The sequence below is a fragment of the Leuresthes tenuis genome, unplaced genomic scaffold, assembly GCF_036924035.1.
Source record: "Leuresthes tenuis unplaced genomic scaffold, fLeuTen1.0.hap1 SCAF_18, whole genome shotgun sequence".
Classification (NCBI taxonomy): Eukaryota; Metazoa; Chordata; class Actinopteri; order Atheriniformes; family Atherinopsidae; genus Leuresthes; species Leuresthes tenuis.
In genome coordinates this window covers 19,816,747-19,837,730 of record NW_027325372.1, presented here as the reverse complement: position 1 = coordinate 19,837,730, position 20,984 = coordinate 19,816,747, and the positions used below count along the sequence as shown (strand labels likewise).

Genomic DNA, 20,984 nt, shown 5'->3' with positions numbered 1-20,984 from the left:
TCAAAATGTCGCTCAATTTTAGTCCAACCCTAGGTTTTGAGGTCAGTTTTGAGGTCAGTTAGTTTTAGGTCAGTTCTACCGCTTTCAACAACTATTCAAACTTTATGAGAACACATAGAACACCTAGCCTCAGAGCTCACACTAGCATACACCCAACAGAAAAATATTTGACCAGCGCTTTTATTCTCACATACTTGATTTTCCTCATCTGCGGTTCGGCTACAGACAGCTGATACTATTTCCTATTTTAGGTATAATATCATTGCAAATCATGCACTGAACTGGCCCAGTACAGCCTTTTTTCCTTTTAAATAGAATTAGAACAAAGAGTGATGCTACATGGCCAGTTAAGGTAACTCAGTGAAATAGCTCTACTTTCATATCTACAGATATAGGCAGCAAAATGACACAGGTGTAATTATATTTTATTTGTTGGTAGTTACTTAAGACACACACATAAATACAATCATATTCAGGCAAACTTCCAAAATAACATGGCCCCCACCTGAGCTACTCCACAAGAAATGACTCAAGAAATGTTATTCCCTGTTAAGATGTTAATCAAATTACTGCCCCACTTTGATCTCATCCTCCCCTTTCTCTGTCTATAGGAGCGTTTACTGCTGTCTCTACTGCCTGCTCACATAGCCAGGGTGATGAAAGCCGAAATCATCCAGAGGCTGCAGGGACCCAACTTTGGTCGAACTGAAAGCACCAACAACTTTCACAACCTTTATGTGCAGCGACACACCAATGTCAGGTAAAGTTCTCTCTCCTTTATCTGTGCCTCCACATAATAAAGGTTATTATTTTCTGCTCTCATCTCAGTGCTTGATTGCTCCTGTGCCTTTACTGGCCTCCCCCTCATCACTGCTTATTTCTCGTCTTGTTTTGCCCAACCCTCTCTACCTGCTCTTAAATTTGGATTTCTGTGTTCATTCCCTGCCTTGTCTCTTTATTTCATTACCTCTCCTCTTCTCATCTTCTTTTTCACTATCTTCTCTACATATCATCTTCTTACTCTGTTTCTTTTCATTGCCATGGTGAAATTCAATTCTGATTCACCCACCTTGATTTTACTCCAAATAAAGATGAGCCTTTCTCCTCGGCTCTAAATGATATCCTTCTCTATGCTGCAAAGGTGCATAGTAATAGCATGGGGTGCTCAAGGCTTGGCTTACTAAAAGAGCCCCACCAAAAGCAGTCTTACATCATCCTGGAACAACAGAGACAGCATCACTGTCCAACACCAGCCTCAGCTGTGTGAATGGGGGTGAATGCTGAGTGTCCTCATGTTGATCTGCCTATTATCCTTCCACTAATAACAAATTCTCACATGGTCTAGCTCATGGTGACAGGGGAGAGGAGGACAATCTTTCCAGAACAAATAAAAGACAACCAAGGACAGGTGGCTATGTGGTTCGTAGAGAGCCAAACAGCGACTGCCTTCACTATCAGTTTTCTGGCTGTTTTTCAATAATTGCTGTGGTGGGAGACCGTGCCAGTTCTACTCTCTGGGAAATTGTATTTATTTGCGGGCGCTCAACTGTCTTGTCAAATGCCGTGGCCTCAGGTGAAAGCACAATGCATATAAATTGCCTTCCAATTTTCACATATTTAGCTGAAACATGGCTACATTTTGCGATTTTCAAAAATGTAGCTCTCTTCCAAAAATGTTGTGTTTGTTTTAATGCACCATATTAAACTCTAAAGTTGTTGTGGAGGATATAGTTTGTCATGCTGCTGAATTGTATCTCATAACACAGACGTTTTTTAATGTTTGCTGAAGATGAGACTTCAGCAAAGTTTATTGTACTTTGCTAAGAGCAGGGAATTTGCCCTCAATTTTGCCCCTTTTTTCTGAGGACAGTGCCACACAAACTGTAAATGAATAAAACTTAAGTCTAATCCTATTCGGCGTGACTACCCTTTTTCCTTAAAGCAGCTACAGTTTTCCTGACCAGTTGAATTCCTCCATGATGATGTTGCAAAATGTGTATCAACCTAAACATCTAAATGGAGTCTTGTCTGATGAATGAATAGTTAGAGAACACACCACGTGGGCTAGAATCACTATATAGCTCAATATCCGCATAAACATATAACATTGCCTCAAAGAATGGAAAAAAAACATCTCACACGTGTGCCACAACTCATGAATAAATGTAATTTTTAGGAATGTGATATTAAAAGAGTTTTTTGTTACGAATCTCTGCAGCATTCTCTACGCTGACATTGTGGGCTTCACCAGGCTGGCCAGTGACTGCTCTCCAGGGGAACTTGTGCACATGCTGAATGAACTTTTTGGCAAATTTGACCAGATTGCAAAGGTAGCTCAAGAAAAGCCAAATTTCATTAACATATATTAGATGCTGCATGTTTAAGGCTGAAACTATGAGAAATTGAGTGACAGGATATGAAACATGGGTTCATTTTTTCTCTTTTCCAGTCAATGAATGTTAATTAACTCTGGTGTCTTTTTAACTAAATGCCAACTTACTTTACACTCTATGGTGTCGGGTACCTCTACATAGTGTTTGAATGAGGCAGAGAAAGTACAAGAAGTACATTTCATCGTGAACTAGTTCAATGCTGCATCACCATCAGGTGCTTTTTCAATGAAAGATTAAAAATTCATCGAGAAGATAATGGCATATAAGTGACCTTATGCTCCTCCTCTTTTTTTTTTTTTCTTCAAGTGTAAATTTCAAAAACTTGGCCTCTTGTGAGGCCATTACAGACCCTTAAAACCATATATGATTTATGCCATATTTCCCTTAATTTTTAAAGCCTCAATAAATCAAATGGAAGCCCAGTATGGTATTTTAATCAAGAATTCATTTAGATTTAATGGAATAATAATGGATTTTTTTTTAGACTTAAACAATTAGTCTTGGCTCTCACAAAATGTTCTCAGCTAATTTGATCTGAAGTCTAGATCAGTTCACATCATTCCATTTGGTTAATTATGAAACAACCGAGACAAGAGAACCATGTCTGGCTTGTATTGTCAATCAGATGAAACACTGTGTCAAAATATCTTTTTTCCTCCTTCCTGAGTCCTCTGTCAGCCCTCCTGCTGCATCATTGTGCTTGTGTGGGCTTTTCAGAGTATATCTCACGGTCTCATGGGTGCTCAGCTATGTGGGTCTCAACAGTTGAGTCAAGCCCACTGAGCTTTATGTCCAATAACTCTGTCTTCCTGAAGCTGCCGTTGCATAAACCGAGTCCAACGATGAGCTGTTACTCATCCCACATGTGGAATAAGAGCTAATGTGTTGTGTGTTCATGTGTGGGTATGTGATTTTGGGCTTGATGGATGTGCTTCTTTTTGTAAGAGTACATAAAATATTAGAAATGATATTTGATTAAAGGTTTGTTGATGGATGCTCTTTACTTCTCTCTCTTTGGCTGTCTCTTGAAGGAAAACGAGTGTATGCGAATCAAGATCCTGGGAGACTGTTATTACTGTGTGTCTGGTCTGCCTGAGTCGTTGCCTCACCACGCCAGGAACTGCGTGAAGATGGGCCTGGATATGTGTGAGGCCATCAAGTAAAATACCACAGCCCTCCCTGCCTTTCACCCTCTCACACACAAACACAAACAAACACGCCTGTTAAACAGATTGAGCAGAAGGAATGCCAGAATGGATTCCAGCTCTGTTTAAACTCTAGAGTAAACACAATGTGAATTCAATATGATAAGCCACCAAACTGAACCAACATACAGTTCAAACAAATTAATATTGTTGTTTAGCTTTACCCCCTTCCCTCCTTTGCTGTTTTTCTCTCGCTCATGCATGACACACATATTAGTTTAACAGACCAATATGTTGGCTTGAAAGCACTGGCCTTTTACAATAATCAAGTTAAAGATACCTTCCGGTGTGGTTCACCGCTGACATTATGAAGTCTGGATTTCACTCTGGTTGTTTTTAAAGGATTTTCTAACCAACTACACTTAAACTGTGGATGAAGCACACAGTGTTTTGTCTTGATAAGTGTTTACAGCCTTTTATGTGCTGCGTTCCATTTGCATCGAAACTGTTAGTTGAAACTGTTAGTTGAAACTGTTAGCTGGGAATGATGTCATACCCGAGTCAGCCGTGTTCCAGCTGGAAGTAAAAAAACAACAACAAATTTTCTCATTGCAAGCTGATCGTATTGCATTAGAAATGATATTGCACATAGCAAAACAGCAGCACTTTATTCATTGATAAAGGTTGGAATGTGCAATTGATTGAGCAACCAAACTCATAGGTGCTAACAAACAGTTAATTACTGCAACTATATCTACTTTTCAACATGGAGCAGCCATGTCGTGGGGCTGGTGAGAGTCCTCTGACGCTCAACATCAGAAATGCGACTTTATGGGTCGTTTCAGTTTATTGTCATAAATTCCAGCTTCCGAGATCAAATTGAACGCACCAGTAGAACTAGCCTAGCTGTTTCCACCTGCTTTCATTTGAAACTAAGCTAACAAAAGCCTTAGGGTTCTTATACACCAAACCAATGTTTAGAACCAGCAGCAGCAGTAAGAGCCCAGGTGGGTCCTCCTCTGTTACCACCATCTGGTCAAAATAGCACACACTACTTCCAGCTGCTGGCCAGCACATACAATCCACAACTGTGAATACGTAGGTCCCCCAGTGCAGAAGTGGGTGGTGTCAGATACATTATTCATCCATTAAACACTAAGAGAATACATAAATAGATGGATAAATAAAACAAACTTTTTGGTAAGGTACAATTTGCTATGCGTTTGCTAAATTTATTCAGTCAGCATACTTTTTATATTCAAAATGCTGCCACTTACTGCCTTCAGACATGATGCTCAGGTTACCTATTAGATTTCTGTCATAGCTGCAGTTGACCTTCGCCTGCACTCGTTCCCTTTGCTGAAAAGCCAATGAGAGTGATCATTCTCACCGAAGTGTTTCCAATTCTACATGTTGGACTGGCTGAAAAAGGTGTCAATGAAAGTCTAAAGTTAGAACCAGCGCACACACTAAAAATACAAGAGAGGCAAACGTTTACTGCCGCTTCAGACCTGCCTGAAGGCCAGTTATCGTGTTGGTGTATAAGGCCCCTGATGCCTCTACTCTTTTGTGCTAAACTTTGCAACAGGTATTCAACTCTAGGAAGCTGATAAGCACTTCCTCTCCAGCTCCTCTCATTCGCTCTGTTCTCTCCACAGAAAGGTTCGAGATGCCACTGGAGTAGATATCAACATGCGTGTTGGTGTTCATTCTGGAAATGTCCTCTGTGGTGTTATTGGCCTCCGCAAGTGGCAGTATGATGTATGGTCACATGATGTAACGCTAGCCAATCACATGGAGGCAGGAGGAGTGCCAGGGTAAGATATTAATACAAAATACTTCAGAGTGCAGCACTTTCAAAGTAGCACTTCTCTATAATCGCTGCGCTCTTATACAGTCTGCACCAGGGTTTTAGGGGGTCCTTTCCTTGATCCCTGCAGTTTCAGCCATAGGAACCATGGACAAAAAAAGAGCTCTGTGGGAGCTTTAGTTTAAGGCCACAAAAATTGCCCTCATATGGAGGTAGTGATTTTGAGGCTACCCTGAACCTTTGGTGTGTAGCTTGCAGAGATGGACATTTGTGATTGGTCAAGCATTCCCAGTGTTTTATTTCCACCTTTCGGCCTCAGTCATCCTTGCTTTAATATCCACTGTAGTTCATAAAATTTGTTAACTGTAAGTTGTACTGCAGGAATAGTTATTACTGTCTGTAAACACAACGTTCAAACTCAGACATTCAATTTGTGAGCTCCAGAATGAATGAGGATACAGAGCTCAGATTTAATTAAGAAAGCACTTAAATCAGACACATAAAACATTCATGTCTAATTATTTTTTATTGTGGTTATGTTCCAAAGCTCAGATAAAAACATTTAAAACACAATAGAAATGTGTAATTTATGTGAATGGAGCTGACACGTGCTTCCTTGGGATTTTACTGCAGAGTGGAGGCCGGCTGTGGAAGTACAGCGAACAGTGCGAGCTGCGGTGGTCGGGCGAGGGCCATAATGGGAGATTGCTCCAATTTTACATGAGAGCAGTAAGATTTGAGCAATGAAATGGTAATCTCTGGTCTTCTCACAGCAGTTATGCTCCAGTACTCAAATAAAAACACCCAAAAGCCCATAGAATTGCATAACAGGACAGATTTTGAGTTAAAACCGGTGAAGCGCACCTCCTTGATTGCACGTTGCACTTAACCCCAAGGCAGCAGCAGTCGTGATAACAGAGATGTGATTTAAAGCAATAAAACATTCATCTTTATTCTTAAGCACAAGTAGAAACACAAAAACTCCATATTGATGTGTAACAATGGCAACTGAGGTGCATTTCTTGGTTTAACTGTGTGGCCTCGAGTGGCAGGGCCGAGATTCTGGCAAACACTGATGGGGTGGAGCAACACACTTCAGCAGACTTAGTTTGTCTAAACTACCCTGAACTTTAGACCTCAGTGGAAATGTAACAGAGCCCTGAGTCCTTTCAATTCTGGGTGCTGTTGGTCAAAATGCATCTTCCCTCTTCCTCGCCCAATTACAAAAAGGTTTCACATCAGGATATGCACTCATTATCCGAAGGGATTGGAACACGAGGCAAGTCTGTTCTAATTCTACCTATTATATAGATTCTAGTAAATTATAGCTACCTCGTTTGACCAAGCAGCTCTGCATTTGTTATGTGGCCATTACTTCTGCCAACCTGGCACTGTAACAAGCTTGGGAAAATTGGCCGGTGGGTAGGTGTATATGCTGCTCTGAAAATAAGCTCTCCAGTGCTACACTGTTGTCTCACTGGGCTGCTAATGGTTTGTGTGCCGCTACGCCCGCTGAGAGGTGTCTGAAAATATGTATATTTTTTTTTTAAAAGAGGGGGACAAAAAAACATATTTCCATCTTCTTCCACCTCTGTTTGTAGGGTAACAAATATAGATGAAAAGGGAGAATTGCTGGCCAGAGTGGCTCGACAGCTGGAAAGCAAATGATACGTTTGATAGAGCTGTCAATGGCACAATGACGCACGCACTTCACCTCTCATTATCTGTCCACTTACTTGTCTACAGGAGGGTCCACATCTCTTCGGTGACGCTGGAGCATTTGAAAGGTTCATACAAGGTGGAGCCTGGAGACGGACAGAGCAGAGATTCCTACCTGAAAGAGCATAATGTGGTCACCTACTTGGTCATCAATCCCAAGGTTAGATGCCGCCCCCTTCATGTTCATGCACACTCAGACAGAAAGCACGGTTTTATGCATTTTCTTCATATTATTCAACTGTAAGTTTTCCAAATACACTGGAAAAGTTTCTGTAAAAAATAAATGTAAAAAACATGATATTAACCACGATATGTAAGTATGATCTTCTGCCAGGAGGGAACATTTTGAAACAGTAGATCTATTACATCTGAAACAAGGGATGTACTGTAGTCTTTTAATCCCATCATCTAATATTGTCCAATAAATTGTGTCCTACTAGAAGTTATAATTCATATTTATTTTCCATCTATGAATTTTAAAGCCCTCACATCACTTTACAGACATTATTTTCCAGTCTGGAAGCATCTGTGGAGTTCCATCATAGGTTTGAGGAAAACTCTGAAGATAAATAAACACTTTAACAAGACAAGGCCTATTTTTTGTGCTCATGAGCTCTTTAAAAGCATGAGGGCTCAGGGCCGCCCCACTGTTAAACTGTCAAATATAAGAAGGTTCTTAAAAATAATATTTTTTTAAGACATCATTCACCCTTTTTGTGAATCTTTGCTCATAGTACATAGTGTGAAAATGTTTTTTTTTCTCTGTTGTTGGTTATAATTACACAGTTCTCGTTTCATACCCATTTACCTTCTCATGGCTTTTTTGTACAATGACAATTTTTTTATAATGTGCCTACATGAAAAAAAGAAACTTAGGATCAAGAAGTTAATAACTGCAGCCAAATATACCAGCTTATTTATTGAACTAATATAAGCTACATTATCATATGCAAAACTTAAACATGAGAAAATGATTGTCTTTGATATTGAGTCAAAGTGAAAACAGAGAAGAAATAAATCCAAATATTAATTTGCATGAGTGTGGATGATGTTAAGGCCGAAAGTCTTCGGGCTGAATTTTGCTTTAAACGCCTTGTCGCTGATAAACAAAAATTGGCAAAAGTCCGACAGCGGCAAATGCCAAATACAATGTAGAGTCATGGCTTTTTTTATATAATTGCAGTGCAGCATTTTCAAGCAGAGTGCAAGAGAGTGGCAATGGCGGTGACACTTTAACGCAGCTTGGAGCCAAATACTAAAGCCACAACTCACAATGATAATGCTAAAATAATGGTTTCTGGCAATGATTACATCTTATTTTAGTGTTAGCATGCTAATATTCGTTGATACGTTTGTTGAAGGTCATTTATATGTATTACATATAATGAGGTATGGTGGAAAAACATTAGGGTCTGTTGTTTTCAGCATTATGAACAAAAGAGCCCTCCAAACATTTGGACCTGCTGGTCAAGGTCAGGCACGCTCGCACACAAACACACACACTCACAAATCATCTACTTTTCACCCTCTCTTGGACACACTGGACTGCTAATCAATATTGACAATGTGAGCTACAGGAAAATAATAAGGTGTACCAATTTTTCAGTAGGTATTCAATCACACTCTCTACTCAGAGAAGATTATGTTGAAGGCACCTCTCTCTGCTTGAGGCACAGTGAGAGACACTGTGCAGCTCCTCCTGACAAACCAGAACATTAGGGGCTGATTAAGGGCATTTAAGGGATCTGCCTCTTCTGCGAACTGTCTGCTGAGAACATCTCTATCTAAAATAATGCTCCTGGCATCCAGACTGTGCTTGGATTGTTTGGCTTGGCAACTGAGAAACTATGTTCAATAGTCCCATTAATCCCTCCATAATTTGGACTAGATCCACCCTCTCCCCTAATTACAAGCGGCAAGACTTTCCATCGTTCTCCTTTAGCTGACCTTTGTTTATCTTCTGTAGATCCTCCAGATGGATTTTGCTACAAGAACATATAGATGAATCAATATCTAACTTTATCGTATGGGAAAATAATCTTTTCAGTTTCCATTGGGATCATTTAAATTGTCGATGTGAGTGATGAAGCATGTCTTGTTGCCTTTGTCTGTCTGCTGTTTATCTGTTCTGAGATCTTCGGTCCAACAAACATGAACATGATGTATTTTCAACAGGTACTGTTACCCAGATTCATTCTGCTGCTTTTTGCATGAATGGGACCTAATCTCTATGTAATCAAACCGTAGTAACCTTTCTTCCTCTACAACATAACATAATGTTCACATAGGAGTGTCTCAGCAGAATATGACAATGTACTACTGTAATTTCCACTAATTGCACCAAAGATAGCTTTTTGTTATCCTATCAGAAACTGGGGGAAAAAAAAGGCTGCAGGTGCCTTCTGACATTTGCAAGAAGCCCTGAATGAATCAAAGCCAAATATGGAGCCTAGATCACAGAAGGTGTCTGCTCTACTGTCATAGTCACTGTCATTGACTGTCACTGTCAGAGCTGGAAATAACCACAGCCAGCACGGACTGTGTCTGTTTCTGCTCTTACAGGCATGTGTGCCATGTTTGCTCAATCACAATGTCTGTCTCTACGAGCAATTAGAATGAATCACCAGAGGTCCACCACTTGTCATCTTCAAAGATTCTCTGCATTTCTGTCAGCACTGGAGAGGAGTTCTCTGTTTAAGACAAAAACTCTCAAAACAAGAGGAGAGCTGCGTCATTCTCGACTAAAAATGTTGGACAGGACGGTCAAAGATGTCAGAAGCTGTGAAGTGACCATTGTTCCAAAAGGGTCCAGAGTTTGAGCACACAGAATGGCTTCAAATCAGGTTTACACTGTAGCAGTTGTCAGCAGTCCCCTAACTTTTACTGTTGCTTTTTGTTTTTTACTTTTGCCTATATTTTGAAAGCCATAACATTTCAGCTGCTTAATGTGTTCCCAAAACTTTAGTAATGTATGACAGACTGTGAGCAAATATATTTTAGACTCATGACCGACAACATTGACCACCATGCCAGTTATGTTGCTGGTGCTGGACTGGTCTAGACTTCATGATCTCTGGTGGCGTCCTTTGGTATCTGGCACCAAGACATTAGCAGCACATCCTTTAAATCTTGTAAGCTTCTAGATTAAGTTGGTGCTAATCAGACTTGTTCCAGCTCATCTCTCAACAAAATCCATACAAAATGTTGGGGATCGCCTGCTAATTACCTGTGATCTCCCCAGACCGAGAGGCACAGTCCATTGTTAAGTGTGCGCTCACGATCTTCTCTGGATGGTGGAAAGATGAGGGCGTCTGTCAGGATGACGCGGTATCTGGAGTCCTGGGGAGCTGCCAAACCATTCGCCAATCTCCACCATCGAGACAGCATGACTGCAGATAATGGAAAGATCAACACTACTGTAAGTGATCTTTGTGTCTGTCAAAGGTCTCACTAGTTATATTAAAGTTCATTTATGGTCTGCTTCCTCCTCCAGGATGTTCCAATGGGTCAGTACCACTTTCAAAGAAGAGAAAGGTGAGTAAGAGAGCGTTTATGACAATTACACGTGTACTACTTTAATTTGAAATGGTTTTTTTATGTGTACATGCGCAGTTTAATTTTTTGTCTGTTACAAAATGCACTTTCCTCTCCCTTTGATCTAAGATCCAAATCTCAGAGGAGGAGGTTTGAGGAAGAACTCAATGAACGAATGATTCGCACCATCGATGGCATCAACTCACAAAAGTAAGTATAATGTCTACTTCACATCCCAGTTCTTCATTCATCTCCACAGTCACACATCTCTGACAGTCACCTCTGGTTACGGCAGGAAAGAGCCCCCAAGTCAACTCCTTTATGAATTGACTAATAAAAAGAATCCCCCATTTAAGAAAACTAAACTTCTGTTCTAAAAAACTTCTGTTCTAAAAACTAAACTTGACAGAAGTGACAGATAGATGTGGGCCTAAGACCGTTTGCTTTATAGATATGATGATGCATTTAAAATAAATACAGCTTATATTCATTCATTTGTGAAGCTCAACCAAGGTCAAACAGTCTTTATGTTCCATGTAGAACGTTGGAGGAACCAGGCTTGACTGCTTGCAGGGTGGGGCTCTACAGCTAATATACATGCATGCATCAGGGACAAACTAATTAAACAAGAAGCTTGGGCAAACCATGAGAGGAAGTTTTCTGGCTGCTTTTGCAGACGCCAGCATTCGTAACTGCCACAGCAGCAATTTTAAACACAAACATACTTAAGTGAGGCTGACTTCAAGTGAGATATCAGAACAGTAATGTATTCACCTTCTACTACTTTCAAAAATATTAGAAATACTCTGCTCACCACCAGCAGTAGCTGCTCAGCGGCAACTGGCATAGCCACAGATGCTTGCAGCTGTTCTGATAGCTGTTTCACCTGCATGTAACTTCATATAATTTAGCTTCCACTTCTTGAGGGAAGCTAAATCATAGATAATTTCAGGGTAAATAGGGAAGGCCATCGCCATGTGCTCGTGGGCAGGGATATGGGCGGGATTAGCAGATTAGCATATTCACTAATCTGCTAATCCCATTCAGTGAATGAGGGAAAACGCCTCACAAAGTCACAGTCTTAGCCATTTTTTTTAGGCCATGGGAGTTCATTTCACGAGAAAAAACCATTTCAGTGAACACAGATGAGTTTTTAGGGGTGATAACTGCTGGAATGGGACTCGTTACAATGTGTTCACTCTGAATACCACACAGCAGTAAAAAGAACAAAAGAGCACATCAAACTAATTATTGAAACATGAAACAGCTCCCTGGCTCAACTCACTGAGGGTTATACAATTTCATGAAATGTGTTGCACATCATGAAAATGCATATTTTACAAGCAATGAAAGCAAAAATCTGCATTCTTCACACTCCAACCGTAGATTAACACGAGGTGCAGTAGGGCACACCATGACAAATCATTGAATAATTTCCACATTTGTGAACTTTGTTGGCCGTGATTATACTGTACATATTACTTTGGTTAGTGTTATTATCATACATTGGTCATCCTCAAAATTAACTGTGCCTCAGAGCAAAAAGGAGCTGGAACGACTTGAGTGGCACAACAAACCTTTCCCAATCCCAAAGAATTTGAAACCACCTTTAGTGGTAGCTCTCACAACAGTAGATGTCTCACAGGCAGGATTTTGCCACAATTACACACACACACACACACGCACACCCACACACACACACTCAGGCAACGTGAAAGCAATGTCACCTGCACTATCACAGCAGGCAATAAGCTATCATGGGGATTGACTTCTGGCCCTGTGCACTGTCTGTTTCACTTGTGTCTCCAGACAGTGGCTGAAGTCTGAGGACATCCAGAGAATCTCATTGTTCTTTCACAACAAAGCTCTGGAGAAAGAGGTAGGCGAATGCATACAAAACAGCAGCCCCCATTGTTCATTAGGGAAACAAATCAATGAATTAATGTATGTATCGTGGTAAAGAAGTCATTACTGAGGCTGTACAAGGCTGTAGAGCACAGGGTCTCCACTTTGTATTCTGTGCTAAAACTTTGTCTTCAGGTTTGTGTTATACTCATCATTTATAGATTCTTCAGTCTTCATACTTATTTAACTATATATTCTAGTATAATATTTTGTATGGTTCGTATTCCTACTGAGCATGGTCAGTGTATATGTATACTATGCTTTTATATTGTTTCTGTGTGACTTACCTCTAATCTTACTGCATCTGTACCCATCTTGTCTCAACAGTACAGATCCACCACTTTACCTGCCTTCAAGTACTACGTCACCTGTGCCTGCCTCATATTCTGCTGTATATTCATAGTGCAGGTTCTCGTCTTGCCCAAGTAAGTCTGCACCTCTTACACGGAGTTAGCACTGTACAGTCCCAGCACCATAAGCAACCTCCAGCTATGGCAGCGGGTAGATGTGAAAGAACCGTGTGACGCCAGGTGTCTCATCAACAGGGGGCAGGGGAGCAAGAGGCAGAATGTGAAAAAGCCTATCAAGATGAAAGGGCACCATGTCTGCTAGTGATTATAGATCAAGTGAATCAAAGTGTGGCGTCGCTTTAATGGCGAGGAGAGAAATTCATGATCATGCTAATTTACTACTTCTCAGAGCCAAAGGTGTAATTCAGCGTCTGAGAGTCATTGATTTTTGTTAGTTCACTTCTCTTTTATGTGCTGTTCTTTGCTACATTGCTCTGCACATGTAGACATTACATCATCTGTTTTATGGCAGGCTACGTTAAATCAGTGAGATAGTGTTTTGCTTAAGAGAAATTGATACATGAGAAAACTTTGTTTTAAAGCCTCTGTACAAAATGCTCTGTTATGATTGCTTAGAGTAAAGAATTTGCAGGTCTGAGATTGAATACAATACAGTCTTCAAGGCTTGTTGGCCCTGGATGGCACTGCAGAGGACTTAGAGATGCCAAGAGTGTTGGGATAATGTGTGTGTGTTGCAGAACTGCTGTACTGGGGATCTCCTTTGGCTTGACATTCTTGTTGCTGGCTTTGATCCTGCTCCTTTGCTTCGCTGGCCACATTCTGGTGAGTTTGAGTGGATTTACCAATGAAATCCCACACCTGCAAACCTTACCCCACATAGCACTTATAGTGGCATACAAACACTTGGGCACCTTTCATGTAAATGTAAGCTTGTGTAAATATCTGAGTTTATATAAAGAAGACTAACATTTGCATAAAGTTAAAGAATACTTTTTCTTTTTTTTTTCTTTTTTTAAAGTTTGAAAAGAAAGAAAGATGCCCAAAGCATAAAAAGTACTTTGAAAGACCCCTTTTTAAAACCTTAATTTCAACACCTTTTGTCAGGTACTACAGCTTATTCACTCTGTTTACAGCCAGATAGGAGTGTTTTGTTCTTTGTTGGGGGGTTTGCACCCACTCTTCCATGAAAATCCCATTGCTCAATTCATCAGCTGTCGTGCATGCACAATTTCACTGTGGTGCGTCACAGATTTTTACTTTTTTGGTGGGTTTTACCAGTCTTACTACAACTCTATTAACATACCAACACAGTAACAGAGATCTTGACAATCCTTTGCATTGCCGTGATTTGTTCTACTTATGATCTTGAAAGCGTTTTTCAAATATTTGTTTCTTGGTTACTGCTATTTTTATATAATACTGAGACAGTAATTTACTCAAAGGTTTCATGTCTTTACCTCTCGCTTATGAAGACATTTTAAAGGTTTACAGTGGATGCAATAAATATCCACTCGATCTGCCACAAAATCTCCACACATTATTAATTCAGACACTCTGCATTTAGATAACTGAACTGTGCCTCATGAATAAATGATTTCATGCATTCTACAGATTTGTTCTCTTGAAACTGTGGAAATCACTAGGCTTGTCAGCTCACAAGATTCAAGTTAAAATTTACCCTCTGGACACATCATAGTTTTGTGCTATCACAAGATGAAACCATGACCTTTTACAAATGATTTAGCCATCACTGTAAGTTCTGCTTTAATTTTAGAAGCTACTTTGTTGTACTGAAAGTGGAAGGCTGTTCTCATTTTGTTGAGCTGTGGTAACCGTATCGGATATTTTCGAATTTGCCTGAATGTTTATTTTAGCTTTACAAGCTTTTCACTATCTCTCACATGGTTGTCCTTCTAAATGTTAACACTAAAGCTACTAGAAATTTCCACATTTACATAATGATGTATTGCTAAGGCACACTGAGATAGGCAAGCTTACTTTCTTTAACTAATATTAAAACCGACACAAGTGCAAATTGTACACTTCTGTATGACAATTTGCTGGCACAGCAGCACCTTGATCTGTTCAAGTGTTTTCAAGGAAAATACTTCTCACAAAAGCAGTGATTTCACTCTGAATGACTGAATGGACTTATTTAGTGACAAAAATGTCACCTGGAATGTGTTATTGTTTTATCGTTTTAGTAACATTTGCAAACCCAACTTCCAGATAAGCAAAGAAAGGTGTTTAGAACATTGAAGTAATGGTGCTCTGGGAGAGTCTACAGTCAGCAGATTTATTGTTAGAAGGTGAGGGTGTCAGGATTGGGTATAAAAGAAGCTTCCACCAAAGATTTTGTCTTTCCAAGAAATGATGCGTCATGACCCATGACTTTGGGCCATACTCTTTTAGAGAAATTTTGACCAGTTCAAATTGAATAAATAAAAAAATAAATTCTCATTTCAAATTGTAAAGAACTTTAGTCTTTTAGTATTTACAGTACATGATAACATGAAAATACTGAGGGAGTTTGGGGAAATTTCAGTGCCTTAGGGCCAAAGTCAGAAGCAACTGTTGGAGGCTTATGACCTTTGAGCCCTCTGGCAGCACTGCATGAGGACCCATCACGCTGCCATGATCAATATAACTAGATGGGCGCGCAAGGACCTTCTGCTCCATCCAAATATGTGACCTGAACCTATCTTACACAAAGAGGGAGCCATATATCAACTCTGCACAGGAACACTGCCAAGTTCCCTGGGTACAAGCTGAACTCAGATAGACAGAAATCCTGTTCTGTGGTCACACGAATCCATGGGAAATCAATGCTATTGGGGAAAATGGACACCTGGTTCTATGTGCTAAAGATGAGAAAAAAACGCCTGGGCTGTTTCTAGCAAAAACTGCAAAAGCCAGCATTGGTGATGGTATGGCAGTGCATCAGTGTTCATGGCATAGATGGTTTGCATATATGCGACTGTACCATTCATGTAGAGGAGTATATTGGAATATAGAGACAAATACTCCCATCAATCTGACCTCTTTTCTTGGGAGGTCTACAGTTATATCAGCAGGAAGATGCCAAACCTCATCCTGTCTGACAGCACCAGGGTTTGCTTGACTGCCCTGCCAGCAGTTTAGATCCATCTACTGTTGAAAATGTATGGAGCATCATAAAGAGGAGAATAAGAAGATAACAACACCTACCAACTGTTGAGCAGATGAAATTCTGTATGTAGGTAGAATGGACAAAGATTCCTTTTGCAAAATTGCATCAATTTGTATCGCCGCAACTCCCAAATCTTTTTAGATTTGTAGTTAAAAGGAAGGGTGATGTAACACAATGGTAAACGTGCCTCTACCCCAACTTTTTTTAATGTGTTGTTAGAAATGGTCTTTCTAAATGAATATTATATGCTGGGAAAAAAACCCACTGTCTCTCTTTTACTTTCCCACATACAATAACTAATTCGCCAATACACTGCTATAGTTTCTTACTTAGCACAAGTGGAGTGATGGTTATTATTCCCATGCTGACACAGGCTCCTGTCACACATATTTTATGGTCAATCAATAAAAGATCGCTCCCTTAAGAGCCAATTTCCTCCTTCCTGCTTAAGAAAGTATTATCACGCAGTAAGTGGGTCACTTTTAATTACTCGGAGGGTTATCAATAACCTTGGTTTTGTCCTGACCCAGATGTCAGTGTTGTACACCGCTTCATTGTGAACGCAAGGAGGGAACAAAAAGGTTTGAGTTCGTACTATCAAACTCATTTACCACTCAATATGTTCCCACTGACAGCTGCAGTTAACACTGGTTAAAGAGCAAATAATTGACTAATGAGAAGACATGTCTTAAATTCTCTATGTGTGTGTATGTGTGTATGCTGTGGCTCCATGTGACTGGTTGGACTCGTGGATCCCTTCATTAATGGGGCATATTATTGCTAAAGGATGTTCTCTGTTCATCTGTGAAAGAGTTCATTATACAGTTATTCTGATCAAATGCGGGTTTTGGAAAATGTTCAAGTCTTCAAGCAAGATGACATTTTCATCCTGTCACTGTTCATCAGGGATAAGGAAAAGCTTTTTCTTAGTTTTGCAAAGCTTCATCTTCGTGTCTACTCGTTTCGTAAGCACCTTTGTGCCACCAAACCAAAGACACGATCCAAGTGTGAGCATATAGTTCTTTTCGAGCTCATGCTGCAAAGTGAACAAACATAAGGGTGTGAACATGCATGAAGGGTGAGAAATGAAAAGTAACTGTCAAACTCTTAAAGATAATTTGGAACTGGAACAGGAAGAGACAATCTCTTGGAGGGCACGTTCGGAAGAGGAGGTAGTTTAGCTCAAACTTTTAAATTAAAATAAAAACAACTTTTTAAACCATCTTCAGTTAACTTCGATTCGGTATATGTGAGCTGATGTTCTATACTTCTGGGTTTGACGTAATTCATATAGAATTATGTGCCATGACTGAAAAAGATATCAAATATATCAAAAATTTAACTTTTCAAATTACCACCACCCTTTTTTATTAAACAGTCACAGCAGAGCTCAATGTCTCCAAAAGGCAGCAATTTTCAATCTCTAGAGGCAAAACAATTAAATGCTTTCCTTACGAGTTGTAAGATGTTTTATCAGAGACATGGATCGGGTTTATCCACTGCCTCTCCCTCTTGCTTTCATCTTCCACTTCCTGACTGTGTTTTTTTTTCCCTCCACAGCAGAGAGGGAAAGGGTCCTTCTGCTTCCTTCCCTGGTTCCCGACTTCTTCTCGCGTCATCGTCACCAATAACCCCTGGCTACGACTGGTCCTCACCATGATGACCACCGCTCTCATACTGGTGATGGCTGTCTTCAATATGGTGAGAAGCTTTTTAAAATGTGGATTTCCCTGCAGGAGTTGTGGGAAAAGTGTGGATCTATCTTTGTCCTGATAGCAGCTGCAGTAGCACTGTGGACAGTATTTGATTATTTTATTATTAAAGACAGCAAATTACTTTAAACAGCAATAGGTTCTACTCTAAGAAAATGAATGCAGCGGTGTTGGTGCTAAAAATAGTCTGTCAGTGTGACAGTTCACCAGAGCAAGAGTGAGTCCCAGGTGTAGCTCTTAGAAAGCTGATGCAACCTGCAATTAAACCAAATCACTACCCTTTTTTGCACTACAGTCATACAATTATAACAGCAGCCTTATCTAACACTGCAGTGTTTTAAGCAATTACTTGTGAGGCTGATCAAATTATTGTGTTTTTGGGAGCTTTGTAATAGCACTTCAGGTGGTGGTTCCAGGAGACTCAGTTGGCAGTAGCATGTGTAAGATTAAAACTCTTCCTGTGTTTGGAAGAAGGAGCTAAATTTACTGCAGGGAGGGCCTGATGAAGGCAGGAAATAAAGTTTCAGCACAAACATCCCCAGCATAAACTGACGCTTGGTAATTAGTGGTATGATTTCATGGAGAGACGGTTTTGAATAGTTGAGGACAGTTGCAACAAGTCTGCGTCACCGAAACATGCCACAGAGTCGACATTCATACTGAACGTGCTCAGTTAGAGCTCCTCACCAGAAAAATAGAAGATTCTTTCAACAACAGGTGTTTCATTTAATGTAAAAAAACTTGTTTAGGAGTTATGAAAGTCATTTTCTTTTGTGAAAAGCATTGTTTTTTTTTCTATTTCCCTGACCTTTGGTGGGAATTTGTCGTTGGCTTCAAAGTAACATGGTCCCTTACTTTGACAAATACCAAGCAGCATGTCTAGCTACAATTTGCACCAATTGCAGCATTTAACAACGTTCTTGTTGACAGTGAATGTGTCGTCATCGTTGTGACTTTACACATCCCACAGGTTGTACACTCCGGTGGAAGCTACATACCTTGCAATGATTTCTGCACCTGTCACAGGCCTAGAAATTCTGTATATACAACTAATGCAACTACAATCACGCACATGTTTAGTTATCGAAGCATAAAACTATGCAGCACCCTCACAGCAGACAGCACAACGGAAACTGAGAGAAAGTGGTGTTGAGGTTTCAGATCACAGCTATAGAGGAGAAGAAAAAGAGTGAGGCCAGCTGAGCCTGAGAGATGATTTTTGCACAACACCTGAACAACACCTGTAATGTAAGTTAAACTTTTGTTTTGGCCGTGACACAGCTGTCCTGCACTCTGACTCTGTCCTCACAGAGGTCACACAGCCAGTTACCTTTGGAGTGATGTTAATTGTGAGACTGAAGCATTTGTTACCGGGCTTCTGCTGCCTTACATGCTTTCATTAGTGCACGAATGATCAAATAAAGTAGACGATGCACTAAAAATAGTCGTTTTTTTTACATCAGTTTTAATTTTAGTATCTTGATGGTTATTAATAAAAAAGATTGATGAAGAGATGTGAACCTGTCTGCTCGGATAGCTGGGGGGGCCTGTGTTCCTATACTCAATTGCACTTGATAACACCATGTGCTATATGAGGATAATTCAGAGGTAATAAGAAAGTGAGAAATGAATTTGAACGACCTCACTTTGGGTTTATGAATTAAGTTCACAATTACAAAAAGAGAACTCTAAACATGGAATTGTTCCGTTTTTTTTTTTGTATGTGAACTGAACGTTGAACTAGCTCTTGTAAAGTGTAACCTTGCACAACACTGACAGTTTAGATAAAGTATCAGTTAGTCAGCATGTCAACATTCTTTGACAGCCCATTGACATCCTACGTCTCCATGACTGTAGATTAACTGTGATTAACTCCGCTTTTCTACTTCCCTTCCACTCACAATCCCCTACTTTTCTACGGTACTCTTGACAGAGAATAATAAGGGTTATGAGTTAAAAATATTTGGAATTCATTTGCCATGGTTGGGTCTATATTTTAGAAAATACATGACTAGGATCACAAACATTTAAATGGTTAAGCCAAAAATATTTTGATATTCAAATGTTGTTATTCCTGTTCTGTCATGTAGAAGTTGCCTGGCCGACTCACATCTATTGTGGTTATTATTCTGGTTATTTCACAACCAGTTATTGTGAAACTGAAAGTTTTAGAAAAGTGAATAAATGTGTGTATTCCACATTTTGTGGTGAGCCTGGGCTGGGTAATATGAAAACAAACCACTTAACATTTATATGAGGTTGGTAGGTTAGTACAGGAAATGAGTTCAAAACAGGCAAATTAATCTATTTTCTTGCTTATGATGAACAGAACAGGGAAACTACAGTGGACTTTTTAATGATCATTTCAGGTAAACCAAATGCTGACATTCATATTCACTTAAATTTGAAAACAGGAAAAGAAAAAAGCTTTTTTAAACATCTTCAATTTTGTAAGAAACATGACTGAAAAATGTTTATTGCAAATTGTTTCATCCTTCATGTTCCGCAATGACAGTTCTAAAGATTGGACATCTGTAACATCTGCAGATGCATACAAAAGTTGGTCTTTTGATAAGTTACTTAATATATCAAATCATGTTTAACTATCGTGGTTATTCAGACAGGAAGAAGAAGTTAACAATTGAAAATTCATGTATTTTTAACATGTTGCATCTGACCCTGAGCCCAACTCGGAAGTGATGAAATATGTATATTACAGTTGACAGTACTGTTGCAACATCTCACTTAATCACTTCACATAATATTATTGATGCATTATATGATATAATCTGTCTACCAATTGCAAATGATAACTACCATTAGTACACAGATGTAAGTCTTTGAGTTTCAGATAACATAAACGTAATCTCTCTGCCAGCAAATAAATATCTGAGGTGCAGAGATGCTTTTTTCTCAGAAACTTGTCCAGGATTACTGTTGTTAACTTGTTAACACTGTAATTCCTCCATTACTGCTCTGTAAGCAGTCACTGTTTGGCTGTATATTCTGGCAATTGAGGAGAGAGGCACTGGAGTCTGTAATACTACATTCCCAGGAGCATCTGTTTTATTTAGCAGTGATCTCACATTCCCCATGACGATCGAAGGAAAAAAATGTTTAAGTGTCTCTTCTATCTGTTCTGCTCCTGCCCTACATCCACAGTGCCGTCTCTTCAACTTGTCTGGGTTTCGAGTCTTATTCATTACTTAGGCTTTGGAAAGCTCAGTCAGCAACTCCCACATGTAAGCAATGTTCTGGTTGGCATGGTTTTTTTTTCATAACAGAT

The 20,984-nt window shown here is 39.7% G+C and overlaps 1 protein-coding gene across 2 annotated transcripts in view; it reads left to right on the top strand.

Moving 5' to 3' along the window:
- Positions 1-20,984, top strand: part of adcy2b (adenylate cyclase 2b (brain)) — a 53,730-nt gene that overhangs the window by 20,360 nt on the left and 12,386 nt on the right. Inside the window, exons 5-16 of one of the 2 annotated variants that reach the window (XM_072370291.1) lie at positions 612-760; positions 2,219-2,330; positions 3,425-3,552; positions 5,197-5,355; positions 7,095-7,227; positions 10,309-10,485; positions 10,561-10,601; positions 10,731-10,811; positions 12,411-12,480; positions 12,834-12,931; positions 13,555-13,639; positions 17,550-17,687. In XM_072370291.1, the coding sequence (XP_072226392.1) occupies positions 612-760; positions 2,219-2,330; positions 3,425-3,552; positions 5,197-5,355; positions 7,095-7,227; positions 10,309-10,485; positions 10,561-10,601; positions 10,731-10,811; positions 12,411-12,480; positions 12,834-12,931; positions 13,555-13,639; positions 17,550-17,687 (1,371 nt within the window). Of the gene's footprint in view, positions 1-611; positions 761-2,218; positions 2,331-3,424; positions 3,553-5,196; positions 5,356-7,094; positions 7,228-10,308; positions 10,486-10,560; positions 10,602-10,730; positions 10,812-12,410; positions 12,481-12,833; positions 12,932-13,554; positions 13,640-17,546; positions 17,688-20,984 lie in introns of both variants that reach the window. The other variant, XM_072370290.1, reaches the window with a different exon arrangement.